This window comes from Cebus imitator, unplaced genomic scaffold (genome assembly GCF_001604975.1).
Source record: "Cebus imitator isolate Cc_AM_T3 unplaced genomic scaffold, Cebus_imitator-1.0 Scaffold87, whole genome shotgun sequence".
Taxonomy (NCBI): domain Eukaryota; kingdom Metazoa; phylum Chordata; class Mammalia; order Primates; family Cebidae; genus Cebus; species Cebus imitator.
Window position 1 is genome coordinate 312,464 of NW_016107402.1, and position 19,974 is coordinate 332,437.

Sequence of the window (19,974 nt, forward strand, 5' to 3'; positions counted from 1 at the left end):
TGCAATTTGAACTAGGTCTGTCTGGCCTTAAAGCCTATACTTACTCTTACTGGCATCTGGCTGCCTCTTTATGTGTCAGATTATTGCTTAGGAACCAAGATTTAGCTCTGAAATCAGTATGGTGTTTAGATACAAGCTCTTAATTTTTAACTTATGATTTATTTAGTAGATACCTACTGTATATTAGACCTTAAAGAGAAGGACTATGTTCTGTACTGACAAAGAATATAACAACTTGATTTATTATATATATATATATTCCTTTCATATATATAAAACCAATTTGGTTTTAAAGCTAAATTCATTATTTTAAAACGGAAGTTAATTTGATAATGGCGGCCTCTGGCATACTACCATGACTAGGAGCTGGCATTTTCCCAAAGGAAAGCTCAAAATTCAGCTCCTGTGAATCTGTAGATTACGCGTATTGAAATAATCCCCTGCTTTATCAGTTCCATAAGAGCTAAGTTATGCATATTATGCCATAGTCCATTAAGAAATGGTTCTATTGTAATATAAAAATATCGGTAAAATATCTGTCACGTGTTTTATTTTCATCCTTTTGCTAAAGTTCTATGCCCTTTTGACTCAAAATCCTCTAACATACCAAGGAAGGACAAAGGAGCGGAATTGTTAAATTATAACTGGAGCTGATGTGTGTGGCTGTTGAGAATGAGAGGAATGGATAATAAAGAATTTCACAAGAAAATAATCCAGAAAGGCACTTTAAATCTATTATTTTGGAGTCCACAGACCTAATGTACAAATTATCTGAGTATTCAGATCACTGTACAAATAAAGTAAAACAATATAATTTCTCTGAAATTATAACCTATGCTAATATTGTGAACTTTACTAAAAGATCAAAAAACATGAAACTATATTAATTTCAATCTGTGTTTCTCAATCTCAGTGTCCAAACAAGCCACAGCTAAAGAACCAGGTTAGAGATAGGCTACTGGCTGCATCATACAGGCCTGGTTTAAGAATATTTTCACAAAATACAAGCCATTGGAGGCAGAGCAGATACACAGACCTGCAATTGAGAAAGAAAGATTCTCACAGTTACTCGTTTGGAGATTATTTTAGATTTCTATTGTAACAGAATAAGGAAGAAACTATGAAAAAAAAATGATGCTGGAGATCAACAGAGGAGGACTTGGAGATGGGGCACCTTGTGATGCTGTCTCGCTAGGTTTTCCAGTAGTGTGTCAGATCAGTGCTGAATTGCCAGTAACTGGTATCTGGTTGATTGCTTGCCACTGCAGGTGATTCTGAATTGCTGTGAGGACAGAACACCCAAGGAGACAATAGAAAATTTGTTGCACAGAATGACTGAAGAGAAGACCCTGACTGCTGAGAGTTTGGTAAAACTCCTCCAGGCTGTGAAGATGACTTTCCCAAACCTGGGCCTTCTGCTAGAGAAGTTGGAGAAATTAGCCACTTTGCCAAGCGCCACAGGTATTAGTTAATCATCGACTCTCTGGACTGAAACCACTCTTCCAGAAAATTATTATAGCTTGAAACACCCTTTTGGCTCCATGCTGGGGAGATAAGATAATATTAAGAAATGTCACTGCAGAGTAGAAACTAGCTGTCATCAATCGATAATTCTCAATATCTCTGGAGTTAAGATCTGAAATCTGAGAGTGACTCTTCTCGGTTAAGCTCCGTCATGGTGTTCCTGTGGCTCAGGATTTATTAACATGTGGCTTTCCCAGGGCTGTCCAGGATCATCTGTGAAAGCCAGAGGAGCAAATGTGCTCATGAGGCTCAGCATCCTGTCAACTCTATTCACAAATAGGAGCGGCAAAGCCTCAAATCCCAATCGCCACTTTTCCGCCAGAGTGCTCTTTGCTTCCAGCAGTCCACAGAACTCACTCTTGTGTCTGCTCAGCTTGGGGAAACGCGTCCATATCCTATTCCTTAGAAAGACATTCCAACTCAAACCAACTCTTTCCTATCCTAGAGCATTTAGGCCTCAGACGGTTTTCAGAAAAAGGATATTTGTTCCTAGCCTATAAAGGTAGTATGTATTTGTACAAACTTGGACAATTCCAAATATAAAGAAGAAAACCATTTAAAATCTTGCCACTCAAGTATGTCAATATTAACACCTTGACATATTTGATCTATCATTTTTATAATATTGAGATACTATCATATTATATAATTGTATGGTTCCCCCATGTAACATTGCAGGGGCATTCTTTTCTATAGTTCAGAAAATCTCCCCACAATCCTAGTTTTTGAAGCCTGTATAGTTTTCCATCATAAGGATGTATATGGTGTATTATTCATGCCCTTATTTCAGAGCAGATGGAACATAATGGTTAGGACTGCAGGCATTAGTGTCAGACTCCCTGGGACTGCAACCTGAGTGCATTCTGTAGCTGAAGTACCCTGAGCAAGTGACTTAACCTTTCTGAGCCTCATTTTCTGTGTGCAATGGGGTAAGAGTGGTACCTATCACTTTACGTTTTCGTGGCGGGTATAATCCATGTAAAACATTTCGCACCGTGCCCGACGCATGGGCACTCAGTAAGCATTAGTTGTTGTTGCTTTCACTGTCATTATCAGCACAGACTGTGCATTGACAATTTGTACATAGACAAAGACCTTCAGATAATTTCTTAAGGTTGCATTTCCAGAGGTGGAGTTACTGGGATAAAGAAGGGAGTACATTTTTAAATATCTGCAAAGCTAAGAGAAATGCTTGATAGTTTTGATTTTTCTTAACTTTCCAGTAAATATGACCTCTTGGAAGAGAGAACCTAACAAATTGGCCCAACGGGCACCTAAATAGAAAAACCACAGGTCAGCTTCACATGCAGAACCTTGATTCGTGTTTGTCTTTAGGATCGCCACACGGATCCTCTCCCTCAGGCTTGACAGACACCCCCCCCCCCTTGAATCTGCACATCTGAGTCTCTTATAAGTACAGCCTTCTAATTACCCCCCTGGTGAGCAATTGCTGGCTCCTACCACCAGGCACTGTCTTTCAAAGTGTTAATGGTTTTGTGACCCTGAAGCACCAAGCGATGAAGCGTAGGCAGAGGAGCTCTGAACATATGTGTATGAGGCCCCAAGCCAGGGCTCTGCAGAGGACACTGAGGTCTTGTGCTGATCACTCTTCCGCTCTGATTTGTAACATCCTGGAGTCTTCTGTAGGAGGTTTTGTTGCAGCAAATATCGTTGTTTTCCTAATATCTTTACAGTCCAACCAAGCCCTGATGATTATGGGACTGAGCTATTGAGACGCTATCATGAAAACCTCTCTGAGATTTTCACAGACAACCAGATATTATTAAAGATGATCTCACACATGACAAGTTTAGCCCCTGGAGAAAGAGAGGTAAGAGAGGGAGAGAAACAGATGAAGGGGAGGGTAAAATGAGAAAGAAGGAAAAAATATGAATATATATATACACACACACACACACACACACACATATTTATATTTTCTGTAAATATACATATGTAGCCATTTTGAGAATTGCTAAGTAGAGGAGAAATAGAAGATAACTCAGTTTCTAACGTGGAGTTCTAATGTCTGTGGTAATAAGGAAAGGCATTCAAAAGGAGAAATGAAGAACTTTGTCTTTGTCATGTGTAAGAAACCTCTCAGATTGAGAGAGGTGAAGGATGTTGAAAAACTCCTTCCCCAACATATGTTCACTGTAACCCAATACCTAGACTTACAGCTCTGCAGCGGGGCCAGTGGCTAGAGAGTCTCTTACGTGCGTGTTTGTGCCCCATCTTGAAGGTCATGGAGAAGCTTGTGAAACGTGACTCTGGTTCAGGTGGTTTCAGTTCCCTGGTATCAGCGGTTCTGGAAAAGCAGACACTCTCTGCCACAGCCGTTTGGCAGCTGCTGCTGGTGGTTCAGGAGACAAAGCCCTGTTCACTGGACCTGCTCATGGAGGAAATAGGAAGGGAGCCTGGTGCCGGTGCTTTCTTCCGGGCAGGTAAGTTACCTGACCTCTGGGAGGAGTTTTCCCCATTAGAGATTACTGTCAGTCTTCCTAGAAAGTAGGAAGAGCTCTCTTGCAGTAGTCACCCACATCCCTACCATTGGAAGTGACGACTGGCAGTTTAGTTCAAGGACACGAGAGTTTGTAAACCTTTTAAAAAGTAGATGCTGTAATTATCTTAAGCTTACGTGATTATTATACTCTGATTACAGTGCCGTTTGCCATTTTCCCCACTGCCAGCCTCAGATAGGAGATAAGGGAAATGCGTTTTCATTGTGAAGAGTTGAGTGGAGGAAGGGTGAAGGAAAAATGGTAGTCATTGTTTGACTAACGGGTTTCTGATCCCCGTTTGTTTCAGTGACCACCCCAGAACGCGCCACTTTGGAAACACTCCTGAGGCATAACCAATTGATCTCGGAGGCCATCCAACAGAAGATTGAGTGCAGGTTCTGTACCTCAGAGGAGGAGCGCCTGGCAGAGACTCTGAAAGAGGTGTGGTGGGCACGAAAAGCAGAATGCCGGAGAGTTTTACAGTTGTTGCCTGGGACTGTCTTCATTCCTGAGGGAGGAACCAACATCTCATTGGGTTTTTTTTTCCTTCTTTTTTTCGAGACAGGGTCTTGTTTTGCTACCCAGGCTTCAGTGCAGTGGCGCAGTCTTGGCTCAATGCAACCTCCGCCTCCTGGGTTCAAGCAATTCTGCCCCAGCCTCCCTAGTAGCTGGGATTACAGGCACACATCCTCATGCCCAGCTAATTTTTTGTATTTTTAGTAGTGATGGGGTTTCACCATGTTTGCCAGGCTGGTCTCGAACTTCTGGCTTCAAGCGATTCACCTGTCTCAGCCTCCCCAAAGTGCTGGGTTTACAGGCGTGAGCCACCATGCCTGGCTGGAACGAATGTCTGTGCCTCATGGTAAGCTAATGCTTACTAACACATTTGCATTTTTAATCCTTCTGGCTCTACATGACGGGTGATGTTATTACATTTTATAGACAAGGGTTCCCAGGCCCCAAGAGGTTAAGTTAGTATCTAAAATGCTCTGGTAGGGAGGAGATGATGTAAGGATTTGAACCCAGGTTCCTATGACTCAAACCAATTTATTCCATTTGTCTAAACCTAGTATCCCCTGGAGTCATGATGATGTTCTCTTACCTGTTCTAAGAAGCAGCTTGTCTCAGATGAAGGAAAGTAAAACTGGTCTTATTACATGTTCTATTCTGGCTTCTAGAAAGAGCCAAGATAAACATAGATAGAACAAAGCTTTTGCCCATATGGGGTAGCAAATAGTGCCAGCTCATTTTCTGTAAGGCTTCACACAATGTGGCCAGCATCCCAGGAGTACCAGGTGGGGACTAGGGGAATTCATGGGTGTCTAGCCCAGGATCATGAGCATCTTGAGTGGGGAAGAACAAGAAAAGAACAGGAAATTAAACTACAGAGTCAAGTGTAGTGCCCTTTTGATTCAGGTAGGTGTGGAAGGTGTGCAGAAGGGCTGGCTTCTAACTGTCTCTATACAGGTGACAGCCACATGTTGGTCTGACTCAGATGGGAAGAAGATGGCACACATTTCTGTGGGGCTTCAGAGGAAAGATTCATCTGCTAGACTCTCTCCAGCACACCACAACTTCAGAGATGGGGCTTCTGCAGTTGATCAGTTTTAGCCTCACTAATTAGTCTCATGCCTGCCTCCAGGGACATCAGGTTTATTTAGATAGACTTGAAAAGAGCAGAAATAAAATATCTTCCAAAATGAAAATTCCGTTTGGCCATCTGTGGATGGTTTAGCTTTATTTTCTCAGTGCACCGACTCTTTCTGCTGATAGCTCTAACATTTTGAAAGAGGACAATGGCTTTGAAATAATATTCTTGGCCTCTTTAAAGCTTCTATTTGAACCTTCTTTAAAATGCTGAGTTTCTTTGTGAAAGAAAATGACGTTTAAACGGGTACATCTAAGTGTCTAAAAATACAAAGCCACTGATCATGCAGAATTACTTCCAGACATTGAGACAATTACATATTATGAAAATTTATCCTGATTTTCAAGACAGACACACCAATGACCAAATCCTATAGCTTTTCAAGCTTTTAATATTAAGATCCAGAAAAGGTCTTCAAGAGACTCCTAGTTTCTGAGATGCTGTTTCTTATAGAAAATGCTTTATGCTTCCCTGCATGTATCTTTGTATTTGTACATTTATCTGGATCCATGCTTCTCTTTTTTGCTTTGTTAGTTTTCTTGTTCTTTGGCAAACAGAGCTGTCCACCACATTTATCACAAGGCGATATATAAACTGCTTATAAATGGAGCAATGCCTTCCTGGGATTAGCTTTTTTTTTTTTTTAAGTTGAAAACCATGGAGAAAATCTGCTGAGATTAACCCCACACCTTTGTCTCCTGGTATTCATTTAGATTCTGAGCATTTCCTCTGAGACAGCCAGCCCTGAAGCTTCTGTGAGAGCAGCGCTGGGCAGAGCTGTGGAAAGATCGGTCTCGGCCATTGAAATATGCCACCTCCTGTGCAGTGTCCACAAATCTTTCCCAGGCCTGCAGCCCGTCATGCAGGAGTTAGCAGACACTGGTAAGGAATGGGCTGGGCAGGAAGGGGGTTCCTGCAGGACCCCAGGTTGTTTCCTGAAGAAAGAGGCAGAAGTCCATGTAAGAGTTTATCACAACCTTAAGTTACACATTCATTTTTTATGTTCTCAATACCTAAAAAAACTGTGAGACGTAGAGGAAAATGTTCTTTGTGTTTATTAGAAAGTAAAGAGGACAATGATATGACTTCAGAGTGTTTTTGAGGATCTCAAGTAGTCTCTAGTCTCCTTTAAGAAGTGTGTTAGAAAAGGTATAAAGGAAAAGAGAAACAGAGTTCCCAGAGCCACGAGATGTCTCTCTTATGCAGGTATCCTTACTAAGGAAGATGGAGAGAAGGAAACATGGAAGGTGAGTAATAAATTTCACCTTGAAGCCAACCACAAAGAAGATGAAAAGGCAGCCAAGCCAGCCAAAGAAGACAGCCGGCCTGGGGAACAGAACGATCAAGGAGAGACTGCTTCCTTGCCAGGACAGCAAGAGAAAGAGGCTTCTGCCTCCCCAGACCCCGCCAAGAAGAGCTTTGTCTGTAAGGCCTGTGACAAAAGCTTCCATTTCTATTGCCGCCTGAAGGTGCACATGAAGCGCTGCCGCGTGGCCAAGAGCAAACAGGTGCAGTGTAAGGAGTGCAGCGAGACCAAGGATTCTAAGAAGGAGCTGGAGAAACATCAGCTGGAGGCCCATGGTGCAGGCGGAGAGGCTGACATCCCCAAGAAGAAGAAAAAGAGGCTTCCAGTGACATGTGACCTATGTGGGAGAGAATTTGCCCATGCCTCAGGTACATTCAAGAAGGCAGAGTAACAGGATGATAATTGTGGGTTTTATTGTTTGGATTTCAGGCCTTGCCCCTAGTTGTATGCAATGAGGGTGGTGGGTGGGCTTAGAAAATAGAGCAGATTCCTACAGAGGCAGGGTAATATTTTGAGAAGAGCATGGGCTTTGGAATCAGCCCCCTGAGCTTTGATTTCCCCAAATCTGTTAAAGCAGCACCCTGATACCACTTACTTTGTTGGATTGTTATGAAGACTTAAGGTAACAGAGCTAAACACTAGTGCTGTGCTGTAATAGAGCAAGCACACAACAGCATATAGCTCTTATTGTTTACAGTAATAGCTTGCTACTTAATACCTGGCTCGTGTTCCCATGTGCCACCTGTTTCTTGGTAACAAACGAGTCATGGAAATTATGGGATGTATAGTCAGAATGATTTTCCCTTATCCTAAGAATCTGGATAAACCTCATGAAGGCGAGTTGAGTTTCCCTAGTTCTGGGTAGCTGGATCTTCTTTAAGAGAGAGGGGGAATGGGGGAGATAAGCCCAGCCTCACTTTCTACCAGATCCATCCAGGAGTGAGGCCAGGTGACTTTGGGGATGCCAGCTGGTGGGCAAAAGAGCAGCGTGGATGTGTGCAGTGGGCACTAGCGTGGCCTGGCACCCTGGGCTTGGTGCTGTGCTTCCTCTGGAGGCCTGGCCTGAGACAGTGCTCTTGGCATCCTGTGCTAGATTCATACACTGATTAGTAGCATCCCTTCTGGCCCCGGTATGCGTGGCTTCCCTAGGCATGCAGTACCACAAGCTGACGGAGCACTTTGACGAGAAGCCTTTCTCCTGTGAAGAGTGTGGGGCGAAGTTCGCAGCCAATTCCACCCTGAAGAACCACCTTCGCCTTCACACCGGAGACCGCCCGTTCATGTGCAAGCACTGCCTCATGACCTTCACCCAGGCCTCCGCCTTGGCCTATCACACCAAGAAGAAGCACTCGGAAGGTAAGGCGGGGTGCAGCTCTTCATTTCTCCTGCAGACTTCCACTGTGAGCTGCCTAAACCCCATTTGGATTAAGTGTGCTATATATCTCAAATTACAAACAAAGCCATTTGATAGCACAACAGGGAGACTATAGTCAATAATAACTTAATTGTACATTTTTAAATAAATAAACAGTGTAATTTAGATTGTTTATAACACAGAGGGTAAATGCTGAAGGGAATGGATCTCTCATTCTCTATGATGTGATTTTTTTTTTATTGCATGCTTGTATCAAAACATCTCATGTACCTCATAAGTATATACACCTACTATGTACCCACAAAAGTTAAAAATAAAAAAATTTTTAAAAACAATGCACAATCTCTAGGCAAACAGACAACTGGGAATAGCTCTGCACAGACGTGTAAACTGCTTACTGGGAGAGTTTTTGAAAGAGGCTGGCTGACCTCCTATGGCTGCATTAGGTTACAAATACAACATGCAAAAGTCATTGCGGTTTTTGAATTTACATAAAATTCTTTGATCTTTGAGGTTGAGTTCAAGCATGAGAAAGACCCTGACTGAGTACCTACTGTGGATCGGGCAGTGGGAGATGCCAAGGGGCTGAGCTGGGATTCCTGTGTTCCATAGCTTATGGCCTGAAGGGGGAAGGGGAGTACCGTGCCCATTATACTACAGCTTGTCAGCCATATGATGCAGAATAACACCAGCATGATGAGGAAGGACGGAGAAGGAGTCTGTAGTCCAGATGGAGGGGAGGAGGAGGTACATTGTCAGGGAAGGCTTCGTAGAGGAGTCTATGTATTGTTTAGAGCATTTCTGTATAAATTAGAATGTAACCGTCGTTTGACCTGGACTGTCACAGTAGCCTCAAAGCTGGTCTTGCTATCACCATTCCTCTTGATACTTAAAAAAAATTACACCATATAGGTCACTTCTCCGCTCCAAACTCTACAGTGGCTTTTTGTCCAACTCAGTTGTGAGATCCAGTGTCCTTAAGATAGCCTCCTAGGTCCTCCCTCTGTGATTAAGTTTCCTGGTTCTTCTCTGACTTTGTCTCTTAGGCCTGCCCATTTTAGCTTTCTGGCCACACCTCAGGCCTGCAGGCACCTGCCCCAGGACCTTTATTCTGACCTTTCCCTTTGCTGGGGATGCTTCCCTTCAGACACCTCATGCTTCACTTCCTCACCTCCTTTGAGGCCTTACTCACACTTACCTTCCCTGTGAGTTCCTTCCTGATCACCCTCTGTAAGGTCTCAGCACCCCACCCCTGGCTTCCATGCAGTATTTTTCTCCCATAGTGCTTCTTATATGATGCAGGATCTACTTTAGTAAGTTACTTCATTTATACTTAGTGTTCCCTGTTAGAATGCAGCGTTGTGAGGGTCAAGCTGTGAGTCTTTCTTTTCTCACTGCTGTATCCGTGGGACTCAGGCTAGTACTTGGCAATAGTAGGCCCTCAGTCAGTATTTGCTGAGTGAATGAATTCCATGAGCACGGTTTCAGGCGTGGGGTATTGTAAATATACGTACCCCTCTCATGGGGCTTACATCTCCCACTAGGTAAAACTGACAGTAAACAAATACGTAGTATAAATTTAGATAGCACATTGCTATGAAGAAGCATAAAGCAGGGTACACAGTGATGGGACAGAGCTTGGGGGGCACTCTTTGTATCATCAGAGAAGGCCTCTGCGAGATAGCATTTGCAGAGAAACCTAAACAAAGTGAGAGATGGAGCCAGTGGAAGACCTAGAAGGAGAGCACCTCAAGTGCAGAGGCCCCTCCCCAGTAAAAACAAGCTTTACCTGCATGAGAGACCGCAGAAAACTGGAAGGGGCTAAAGCAGAGTCAACGAGGAAGAGCGTTAGGAGGTAAGCCAGAGGTGCTAGCAGAGGCTGGACGTTGGAGGGTCTTAGAAGCCAAGGCGAGGACTTCTGTTTTTTATGTGAAGTGTTTATCTAGTTTATCCTGCTGCTGTAACAAATTACCACAAATAGTGGCCTAAAACAACCCAAATATATGAGGTTAGCAATCCAGAATGGGTCTCGTGAGGCTAAATTCAAGCTTTCGGCAGAGTCCTTCCTTCTGGCAGCTTAGGGGAGATCCTGTTCCTTGCCTTTCCAGCCCCGAGAGGTTGCCCACATTCCCTGCAACCTCTGCTTCCATCGCCATGCCTCCTTTTCTGACTCTTCTTCCTCCCTTTTTTGTTTGAGATGGAGTCTCACTCTGTTGCCCAGGCTGGAGTGCTGCAGTGGTGCAATCTTGGCTCACCGCAGCCTTCGCCTCCTGGGTTCAGGCAGTTCTCTGCCTCAGCCTCCTGAGTAGCTGGGATTACAGGCACCTGCCACCACATTTGGCTAGTTTTTGTATTTTTGGTAAAGACAGGGTTTCACCATCTTGGCCAGGCTGGTCTTGAACTCATGACCTCGTGATCCACCCGCCTCAGCCTCCCAAAGTGCTGGGATTACAGGCATGAGCCACCATGCCCAGCCTCTTCCTCCCTCTTATGAGGACCCTTGTAATTACATTGGGCCCATCTGGATAATCTAGGACAACCCCCATCACAAGATCCTTAATTCAGTCACATTCACAAAGTCCTTTCGCCATATATGGTAACATATACACAAGTTTCAGGAATTAGGAATTGGACATCTTCAGGGGCCATCATCCTGCCTACCATATGAAGCCATAGGAGGGTTTTGAGCAGAGAATGGTAGGATCTAACTTACATTTTCAGAAGTTAATTCTGGCCACTCCAGACAATAAGCTACAATAGGGCAAGAGGGAAACGGAACGCTGTTAGAGCCGTCCAGCACAGAGGTGATATTGTTTTCAACTAGAGTTGTGTTAGTGGGGGTGTAAAGAGTGTTCACGTTTTAGGATATATCTTTGGAAATGGAGGTGACAGGACTCATGGTGGATTGGATGGGGGATGTGAGGGAAAGAAAGGAACTAAAGGCTTTGGGGCTTTGCCATGAGCAACTGAGTGAACGATGCTGCCATTTACTGAGATCGGGGAGTGGGAGTGTGTGTGGGTGGTGGCTGTGGGGGTGGTGGGGTTAGAGCATTGGGAGCTCTGTTTTGGGTATGATACACTATAGATACCTACTAGACATAAGGTGAAGAGCAGAGCAATGGGGAGGTGGACATACGGAGTTCTGGGGAAAGGTGGGAGCTGGAGCTATACTACGGGAGCCGTCCAGTACAGAGGGTGCGTAAGAAACTGAGATAAGATCATCTAGAAACTGAGGATTGAGAACGTCAAGGACGAAGCCCCAGGCTCCTCAATAATTTCACCTCTTCGTTCAAGGAATCCTTTTTTTTCCTAACAAAATCTTATTTCGCAGCCCAATACATAAACACTGAAAATGAGGCTGCTTGCCTTAGTTGTGGTAGACCCTGGGATCTGGGGTTCTGGAGCCTCGCCTCACTGATTGCCCTGCTTCCTATCTTGGCCTGTAAGGGAGCTTGGAGTTTCAATTAGTCTAGCATTTTCTGCAAATGCCAGTTCGCCACATTTTCTAATAATCTTTGGCATTCTGTTCATTATATCCTCATTGTGTGCATATGAAAATAGAGAAACCAAGGGATATGTAATAACTTTAGAGCAAGCGACTGGAAGAAGGCTTTCATTCTTCTCTGAATGCACGTCGCTCACCTTTGTGTGCAGTTGCAAATCCACACAGTATATGTTGCAAAGGGATCCAAACGCACGTATTTCCGGGCACAGGGATGTATCGGGTTCCATACTTGCGGTGGCTGATGAACAGATGGGTTGTCTTGTGCAGTGAGAACTCCGTCCTTATTCCTTTGTCCAACTACAGTCACACCTTCTGTGTGATCGGCTGTGTTTGTGAGGTGCCATGTGACGAGGTGGCTCAGATCTCACCCAGCGTATTGCAGACTGCCTGATGTTTTAATGTCATCTACCAGATGATATTTCCCTGATACGTGCTGTAGAACTAGATTTTGTTTGTAGCAATGCCATAAATGTTTAGTGCTGACTCTAATAAGCTCATGTGTATTTGCAGGGAAAATGTATGCGTGCCAATACTGTGATGCTGTGTTTGCCCAGTCCATTGAGCTGTCCCGCCACGTGAGGACCCACACCGGGGACAAGCCCTATGTCTGCAGGGACTGTGGCAAGGGCTTCCGGCAAGCCAATGGCCTCTCCATCCATCTGCATACCTTTCACAGTATGTACTGAGATTGTGGATCTCAAGCCCTCAGTGCCAGCCTGGCACTGGGAAAGCGTGTCATAATTGCAGCGGAGGGGTCAATTCATCAGACCCAAGCTCCATTCAGTGCCTTCCCCTTACCAGTTCCCCTGCATAACCCAGAATCCCTCGTTCCTGTTTCAGGAAGAATCTCATTTTAAGGTATCTCACATGATAATTATTTCTCTCTGGCCAGGCTGTTTCCTCATCTTCCTTTTTAGCCCACCCGGCACCATTTGTCCAACGGAGGCAAATTCTGTTTGAAGGACAAAACCTCTATAACTGATTGGCTCACAGAGCACTGGAATATTTCCATTAGTCCATCTTCCATCTGCCTTTTCCCATAGGAACAGTCCAGACACTTTCTGAGTTCATGTCTACCACCGTAAGTGGTCCTTGGCCATGTTCCCTTAAAAACCTCCTGCCCAGCGTTCTCTTCCGAATGCCGTTGTATTTCACACAGTTAGTGGGGTCTGCCCCTGTCTTTCTCCCCTTCTACAAGAACTGACACAGACAAAGACACACTTTAATTTAGCACGCATGCGTGCGTGGGTGCACGCGCACGCACACACACGAAGGAAGGACAAAGAAGTTCTGTGATTCCTCATCACACCATTGGGAAATCGCCAGTGTGGCATTTGGCTGGCCACATCACATTTTCTTCAGCCTCTCTTGTTGCAGCAGGAGTGTAATCAGCACAGCGCAGCACAGCAGGGGAGTTAAGAGCTTGGAGTCTGGAATCACATGGGCTCGGACATGAATCTTGACCCTGACGCTTACCTTCCTTGAGGCCTTAAGCAAATTTATTTACCATTCTAAGCCTCTTAATGCCCCTTCTGCAAACTAGAGCAAATAATAATGCCACCGCCTTGGACTGTAATTAGAATTAAATGAGCTCACATGTAAAGCATGACACGCCGTGCCTGACACATAGAAAATGTACAGTAATGCCAGATATTATTATTATTGGTGACAAGAGCAACCCTCTCAGATGCCATTTGTCACCATCAAAGCTTGTCTTTTTTGCATGCCATGTATCTCACATACTCTTCTTCCCTCCCCAGCCCTCTTCCCACACACCAGTTTCTAGCTGTTGGCAGATACAGTGTCTCACAAGTGCGCTTTATGTAAACACATCCAAGTCTGTCGTCAGCCAGCCAGCAAGGACTTTGCCAGAGATCCTAAGTGCCCAGCATGTGGCCAGACACTGGGTGATGCAGGGGCAATATAAAGTGTGGCCCTTTGCCCTCCGAGGAGTTTACAAGGCTGTCCAAAAATCCAGTTACAATAGGCTTCCAGATGAGAGATTTGGCTTGGATCCAGTGCCACAATTTTGATGTCCTCTTGACCTCTTTAATGACATTCTGCTTTAGTCTTCCTTTCCCAGTGGCATTATGTGGGCATCAGGAAAGGGGAAGGCATTATTAACTTTCAGAAGGGCAAGGACCCAGAATCCTTTGTCATACCCTAAACTGCACCATCCATGGCTGGCCTCACATCCAGGCCCTTCTCGCTCCCACTTCTTGCCTGTTTCATAGAACCACACTGCTGCTTATGGAAAGCTGCATCAAAGTGTCGTAGAAGACGGTGTAAAACTGAGACTTCAAGAGCTCATGTCCAGAGGGAAACTAGTTAGTGACACCGAATGCTGCTGCATGTCAGAATTCTTGAATTAATCTAAATCAATGCACATAAAAGATTGGCTTGTGAGCAAGGGATTTTATTAAAACATTGTGAGTTCTGTTGCTTTAAGAAAAAGACGAACGTTTTCTGCCATAGGATGGCAAAGGTATTCTCATCACTTCTAGTTTCTGTTGTGGGGGTCTCACTGAAGAGTTGGCATATTCAGTTAAGCATGTAGCTCTCAGAGCATGGATTTGAGAGTGAGAGATGGGATTGTTTCTCAGTTCAGCTGTTTCTTAATTGTGCTCGTGGGCAAGATAGCACCTCACCACTCTAAACCTTGATTTTCCTCATCTGTAAAATAGGGATGATAATAGAACCTACTCAGAGTTACTGGAAGAATTGAGTGAATTTACATACAGCACTCAGAACCTGCTTGATTATGCTAATGTTTTTATTGTTGAATCTGAAGTTGGGAGAAGGGAAACATCCCTCCACTTGTGCTGTTGATGACAGAGGAATCAGTGATGCTCTGGGGAGTGTGCTGGGAGTCTCTACAGAGAATTAGAAAACTCCAGAATGCCCACTGCAAACAGGACGAGCCAGGGTGAAACTCCCTGGAAGGGGGTAAAGTGTAATTTAACTTGTAAGATGTAAAATGAGGAATGGAGGTGAGTCTCGAAACCCCGGAGGAATCCCACCTCCTGGGATGAAGGAAGGGGTGGCAGGTGACTGCCACACTGATTTCTGATCCCTGGAGTCTATGGCTCTGCCTGTTATCTGAACAGAGTCTTCACATCTGTTGCTGTGCACAACAACCAGTGTTTCACTGATGGCTGCCTCTGGTGTTTTCTTTTCCTCTCCACTTCGTCCTCTCATGGATATCCCATGAAACCAGACATAGAAGACCCTTACGACTGCAAGAAGTGCAGGATGAGTTTCCCCACTCTTCAGGATCACCGGAAGCACATCCATGAGGTGCACTCCAAAGAGTACCATCCCTGCCCCACGTGTGGGAAGATCTTCAGCGCCCCTTCCATGCTGGAGCGCCACATGGTGACCCATGTTGGAGGGAAGCCCTTCAGCTGCGGGATCTGCAACAAGGCCTACCAGGTGACCTCCAGTGCCACTGGGAGCTCTTCCCTAATCCCTGGCCCACTCTCCATTTGATCTTCCCTGATTCCTGGCTTGGTGGCTTGTAGATTGTATCTTGTATCCAGGATGTGACAATTGGTTGATTCTCATGAAGGATGCAGCTTGTGGTTCAGATTCTGTAAGGAGATCTGGTCAGAGTGCTGCAGTGGGGGAGCTCATTATTGGAGCAGAGAGTTCATATGCTGCATCTCTTAGACAGCAGACTTGTCGTGAAGAGAATGCTGCTTTTCCCCTTGGACGCTCACCGTCCATGGAACCCACTGCTCCCACGTGTCAGTGGGCGTGAGTGGCAATGGGGAGTGGAACACTACCTGGAATTACCTTGTTTGGCAGAGTTAGTATTTGTTTAACTCCCAGGGAAGGGCTCAGCCTTTTTACCTTAGGATTTTGTGTATAATTAAAGTGAAGCCCCACATAGAACTAAAAAGAAACTATATCTATCAGAAGCTTTGAAACTATAGAGAAAAGAATGGTCCTTTTGGTATCTATAAGCTTTGGGTACAGAAAAAGAAGCATAACTGTTTATTTTAGCTCAGCAAAAACTGAGAGCTAACTTTGTGCCAAGGCTCATGTTGTAACATTAGCATTCCAGAATGGAGACCTGGGCCTGAGCTCTAGGATGGCATGGAATTGTAGGGAAAGTGGGGACCAGGGTTGCATGCTCTTCTCCAGCAGCTTGCCCTGCTGCGCCCCAGCTCCCTGGGAAGCTGTGAGGTGCCGCTCGGTGGTGAAGCACACAGGTGTTAAGAGTTGGAAGGCCTGGGCCCGAATCCTGGTCCTGCTATCTACTGATGCTATGATTAGTCATTCAGACCCTCTGTGCCTCCGCTTCCACTCACTGGGAAGACCCTAACACCTCCCTCATAGGCTTGTTGTAAGGAATGAGTGTGTGAAGGACTCCCTGGAGCCCTGCCCTGTAATGGCCTCTCAATGAATACATAGTTGCCTTGTTCTCAGAAATACCAGCCTTTCCTCACATCAGTACCCTGTGTGATAGGTAAGAGTGTGCGATACTAGAAACATAAGCTTACCCAAAAATGTATTTCTCCCTCTCATGAGAGCCTCTTGAGCTCTCCAGCTTGCTGGAACTTTCTAAGACCTAACACTTGCCAAATTCCATGCAGCAATTGTCTGGCTTGTGGTACCACAATCGGACCCACCACCCTGACGTGTTTGCTGCTCAGAACCACCGATCTTCCAAGTTCTCATCACTCCAGTGCAGCTCCTGTGACAAAACCTTCCCCAACACCATAGAGCACAAGAAGCACATCAAAGCAGAGCATGCAGGTGAAGTTTGGACACTGCCGGCTGAGAGTGGGAGGGGCTTGACAGTGCAGCCTCCTGGGTTCCTCCAGAAACCCTGACTTCTAATAGGCTAGTGTGGTGTGCAGTGGTAATTACCTTTTTTCTGCCCCAGCACACCTGAAGGCTGCCACTCTAGTCCATCAGTAGCAGCAGCTTGAGTGGCAGTGGTTCTCAAACCTGGAAGCGTAGAACAGTATAAGCTCCCACCACCCCTGAGTGAGTGAGAACTTGTCACGGCACTTGGGAAGGGTGTCAGCCTTGTGGTAGGCGGGCCTGAGTGGAAATCCTGATTCCAGCACTTATCAGCTGCATGACCTTGGCAAGTGACTTCTCTTTTCTGGGCCTGTTTCCTTCTCTCCAGAATGGCACTTATTAAAACCTACTTTACAGGTAAATATGGTGATAATCACAACAGCTGTCAGCTACAGAGCATTTCCTATGTGCAAGACAGCATGCGAAGCACCTCGTTTATATTTTCTCATTTGATTGTCACAATAATCCTCTAAGCATCCAGGCAGTCTGGATCCAGATCTCACGCTCTTTACCACTACATCGTACAAATATACCATAGGTTATAAGATTCCTGGCACCGGGGAGATGCTTGCTAAGTGTTGGCCATCGCCCCAACCCCAGTCCTGTTACTATTCAGCCTCGGAGAGCCAACCATTTGTTCTTCCCCACCACTTCTTTCCTTCCACACTTCACAGACATGAAGTTCCATGAATGTGACCAGTGTAAGGAGCTCTTCCCCACGCCGGCCTTGCTGCAGGTGCACGTCAAGTGCCAGCATTCAGGTCAGTACTGCTGCCCGCATGTTTCTAGGCTAGACCGTCAGGGCCTGAGTCTCCTCTCCACCACCGGCAGCCTTGCAACCCAGGCTAAATCACTTAACAAACTTGTGCCTCCGTTTCTTCATCTGTAAAATGGGAACAGTGGTAGCGCCTGCCTCATGGAGTAGTGTGAACACTGAAGTCCTTGGCATCAGTAAGCATTCCTTAAGCAGTAACTGTGATTGTCATTGTGACCGCTGTATTTCACCCAATCTAAAGTGCCAGTTAAAAATAAATACAATTCCAGTTATAAGATGTGCTATTTTTATTTTTTACTTATTTTTTTTTTAGACAATCTCACTCTGTCATCCAGCCTGGAGTGCAGTGGTGCAATCTCGGCTCACTGCAACTTCCGTCTCCTAGGTTCAAGCAATTCTCCCTGCTTCAGCTTCCCAAGTAGCTGAGATTACAGGCACCTGCCACCACGCCCGACTAAATAAGATGTACCCTTTGTTTTTTTTTTTTGAGATGGAGTTTCACTCTTGTCGCCCAGGCTGGAGTGCGGTGATGCTGATCTTGGTTCACTGCAACCTCTACCTCCCAGGTTCAAGCAGTTCTCCTGCCTCAGCCTCCCGAGTAGCTGGGATTACAGGCACGTGCCACCACACCTGGCTAATGTATTTTTGGTAGAGACGGGATTTCTCCATGTCTGTCAGGCTGGTCTTGAACTCCCGACCTCAGGTGATCCACCCACCTTGGCCTCCCAAAGTGCTGAGATTACAGGCGTGAGCCACTGCGCCCAGCCAAGATGTACCATTTTTAATGAACTATTAAGAAAGAAAAACTACTGCCAGTTAAAGTGTGCTTTCTTATCACTTAGAATTTGTACGTTATTCTAAGTGCTATTTTGGACTTAATTTGATGTAGATTTTTATCATGTCACTCACTCTAGTGTGCGTACATAAGAAGGAAAACAAAAAAATTAATTGATTAAGGGAAGAATCCAGCTTCTCAGAGTGACGTTCAGTTCTGATTGTCAGCAAGCACGTTTTCCATCCAGTGTTTACTCTGCCATCAAGAACATTGACGATGGAACAGAGTATAAGATTCCATCAGAGAATTGAAGGCCTTTGGTTTTGGTCTCTTGAGCCTTATGTGAAACTAGTCTGCTTTTGATTCCTGCTTTGGGAATACAGCTAACCTTTCATCACTGACCTCGTCCCTTCTAAACCATTTGGTTTCCATGAGTTAAAAACATGCACCATTCCTGTCTTAGAGAGTTTCTTCTAAGCTGTGGACACTCATCCTGCAAGTCTTGATGCTGCCACTTTTGATGTTCGTGTGTGTGTTGACAATTGCACCTGACTGCCTTAGCCCACAGCAGTCCTAGGGTGCCATCGATCCTATTTCAGAGATGTTAAAATGTATTTCTTAGAACTGATGAAATACAGTATCGTCAGCATCATTATCTGCAGCTGAATGAATAACGCGCTTCTGCAGAGATAGATTTAGCCTGAATCTAATACTAATGCAACTGTCGTCTCAGGGCCCCTCACTTGCATGGGATCCTTCCAAGACTCTGTTCCGTCTCTTTCATTTTGTATTATTTTCCTTAAGGCACCCCAAATTGAACAACCTTCGGGTCCCACAAAACCTGGATCTGCCTCATTGCTCCTTCCTCTCGTGTCTTCCTGCCCTCGCTTCTGTCATTTTACCCACAGCCCGCCCCTTCTGTCTCCCTCTCCTCCAGGGTCCCAGCCATTCCGTTGCTTGTACTGTGCGGCTACTTTCCGTTTTCCTGGAGCACTGCAGCACCATGTCACCACGGAGCACTTCAAGCAGTCAGAGAGCACCTTCCCCTGTGAGCTCTGTGGGGAACTCTTCACCTCCCAGCCCCAGCTCGACAGTCACCTGGAATCTGAGCACCCAAAGGTGATGAGCACCGAAACCCAGGCAGCAGCCTCACAGATGGTACAGGTGATTCCGGGGCTGTTGGCCACACAGAATGCTAACATGGGGTTCCTAAGGCTTCTCCAGAGGTGGCTCTGTCACAGCACCCAGCGATACTCCTTGGGGATCTTGTAGAGATTCTCTCTGGATCTCTTACAAAACAGAACAGAAAATTCTAGTCTTCTGGTGGCCACATGCGAAGTGGCCCTTAGGTAGAGGGAGCCTGGAACAAGAATTGCCAAAAGAGGAACAGCGTGGTTCCTCCTCCCAGTGCACACCTCCCCTGCCTTCTGAGAAACACGGTGAGGTGTGGTCAGAGTTGCGGGAAGCCTTGGAGAAAGAAGAGCTCTTTCTCTTTGTGGGCAGTTGAAGCACTTGGAGAGCTCCCCGGGCTCGACACAGTGCACCTCTGCACACACCTGGACCTCTCACCGTTACCTGGGCAAAAATCCCACCTCTTCTTGATGTTTCAGGGCTCTTTGCTTCCCTGATCCTCTCTTACTCTTCTTCCCATCTTCTCCAGAGAGGGTGGGCAGAAAAGGAAAATAAACTCAGGTCCAGCCATCGTCAGTAATTTGTGGGTGGGTGGGAGAACCATAAACTGTTGAAGTTTTGG

The 19,974-nt window shown here is 45.5% G+C and overlaps 1 protein-coding gene across 6 annotated transcripts in view; it reads left to right on the plus strand.

Moving 5' to 3' along the window:
- Positions 1–19,974, plus strand: part of ZBTB40 (zinc finger and BTB domain containing 40) — an 82,607-nt gene that overhangs the window by 56,208 nt on the left and 6,425 nt on the right. For 5 of the 6 annotated variants that reach the window (XM_017534484.2, XM_037740638.1, XM_017534485.2 and 2 more), the window contains 12 exons: positions 1,269–1,461; positions 3,219–3,355; positions 3,767–3,968; positions 4,333–4,466; positions 6,387–6,555; positions 6,880–7,347; positions 8,129–8,335; positions 12,370–12,534; positions 15,077–15,291; positions 16,458–16,620; positions 17,346–17,432; positions 19,159–19,385. In XM_017534484.2, coding sequence (XP_017389973.1) covers positions 1,269–1,461; positions 3,219–3,355; positions 3,767–3,968; positions 4,333–4,466; positions 6,387–6,555; positions 6,880–7,347; positions 8,129–8,335; positions 12,370–12,534; positions 15,077–15,291; positions 16,458–16,620; positions 17,346–17,432; positions 19,159–19,385 — 2,367 coding nt within the window. The remainder of the gene's footprint in view (positions 1–1,268; positions 1,462–3,218; positions 3,356–3,766; positions 3,969–4,332; positions 4,467–6,386; positions 6,556–6,879; positions 7,348–8,128; positions 8,336–12,369; positions 12,535–15,076; positions 15,292–16,457; positions 16,621–17,345; positions 17,433–19,158; positions 19,386–19,974) is intronic. The other variant, XM_017534487.2, reaches the window with a different exon arrangement.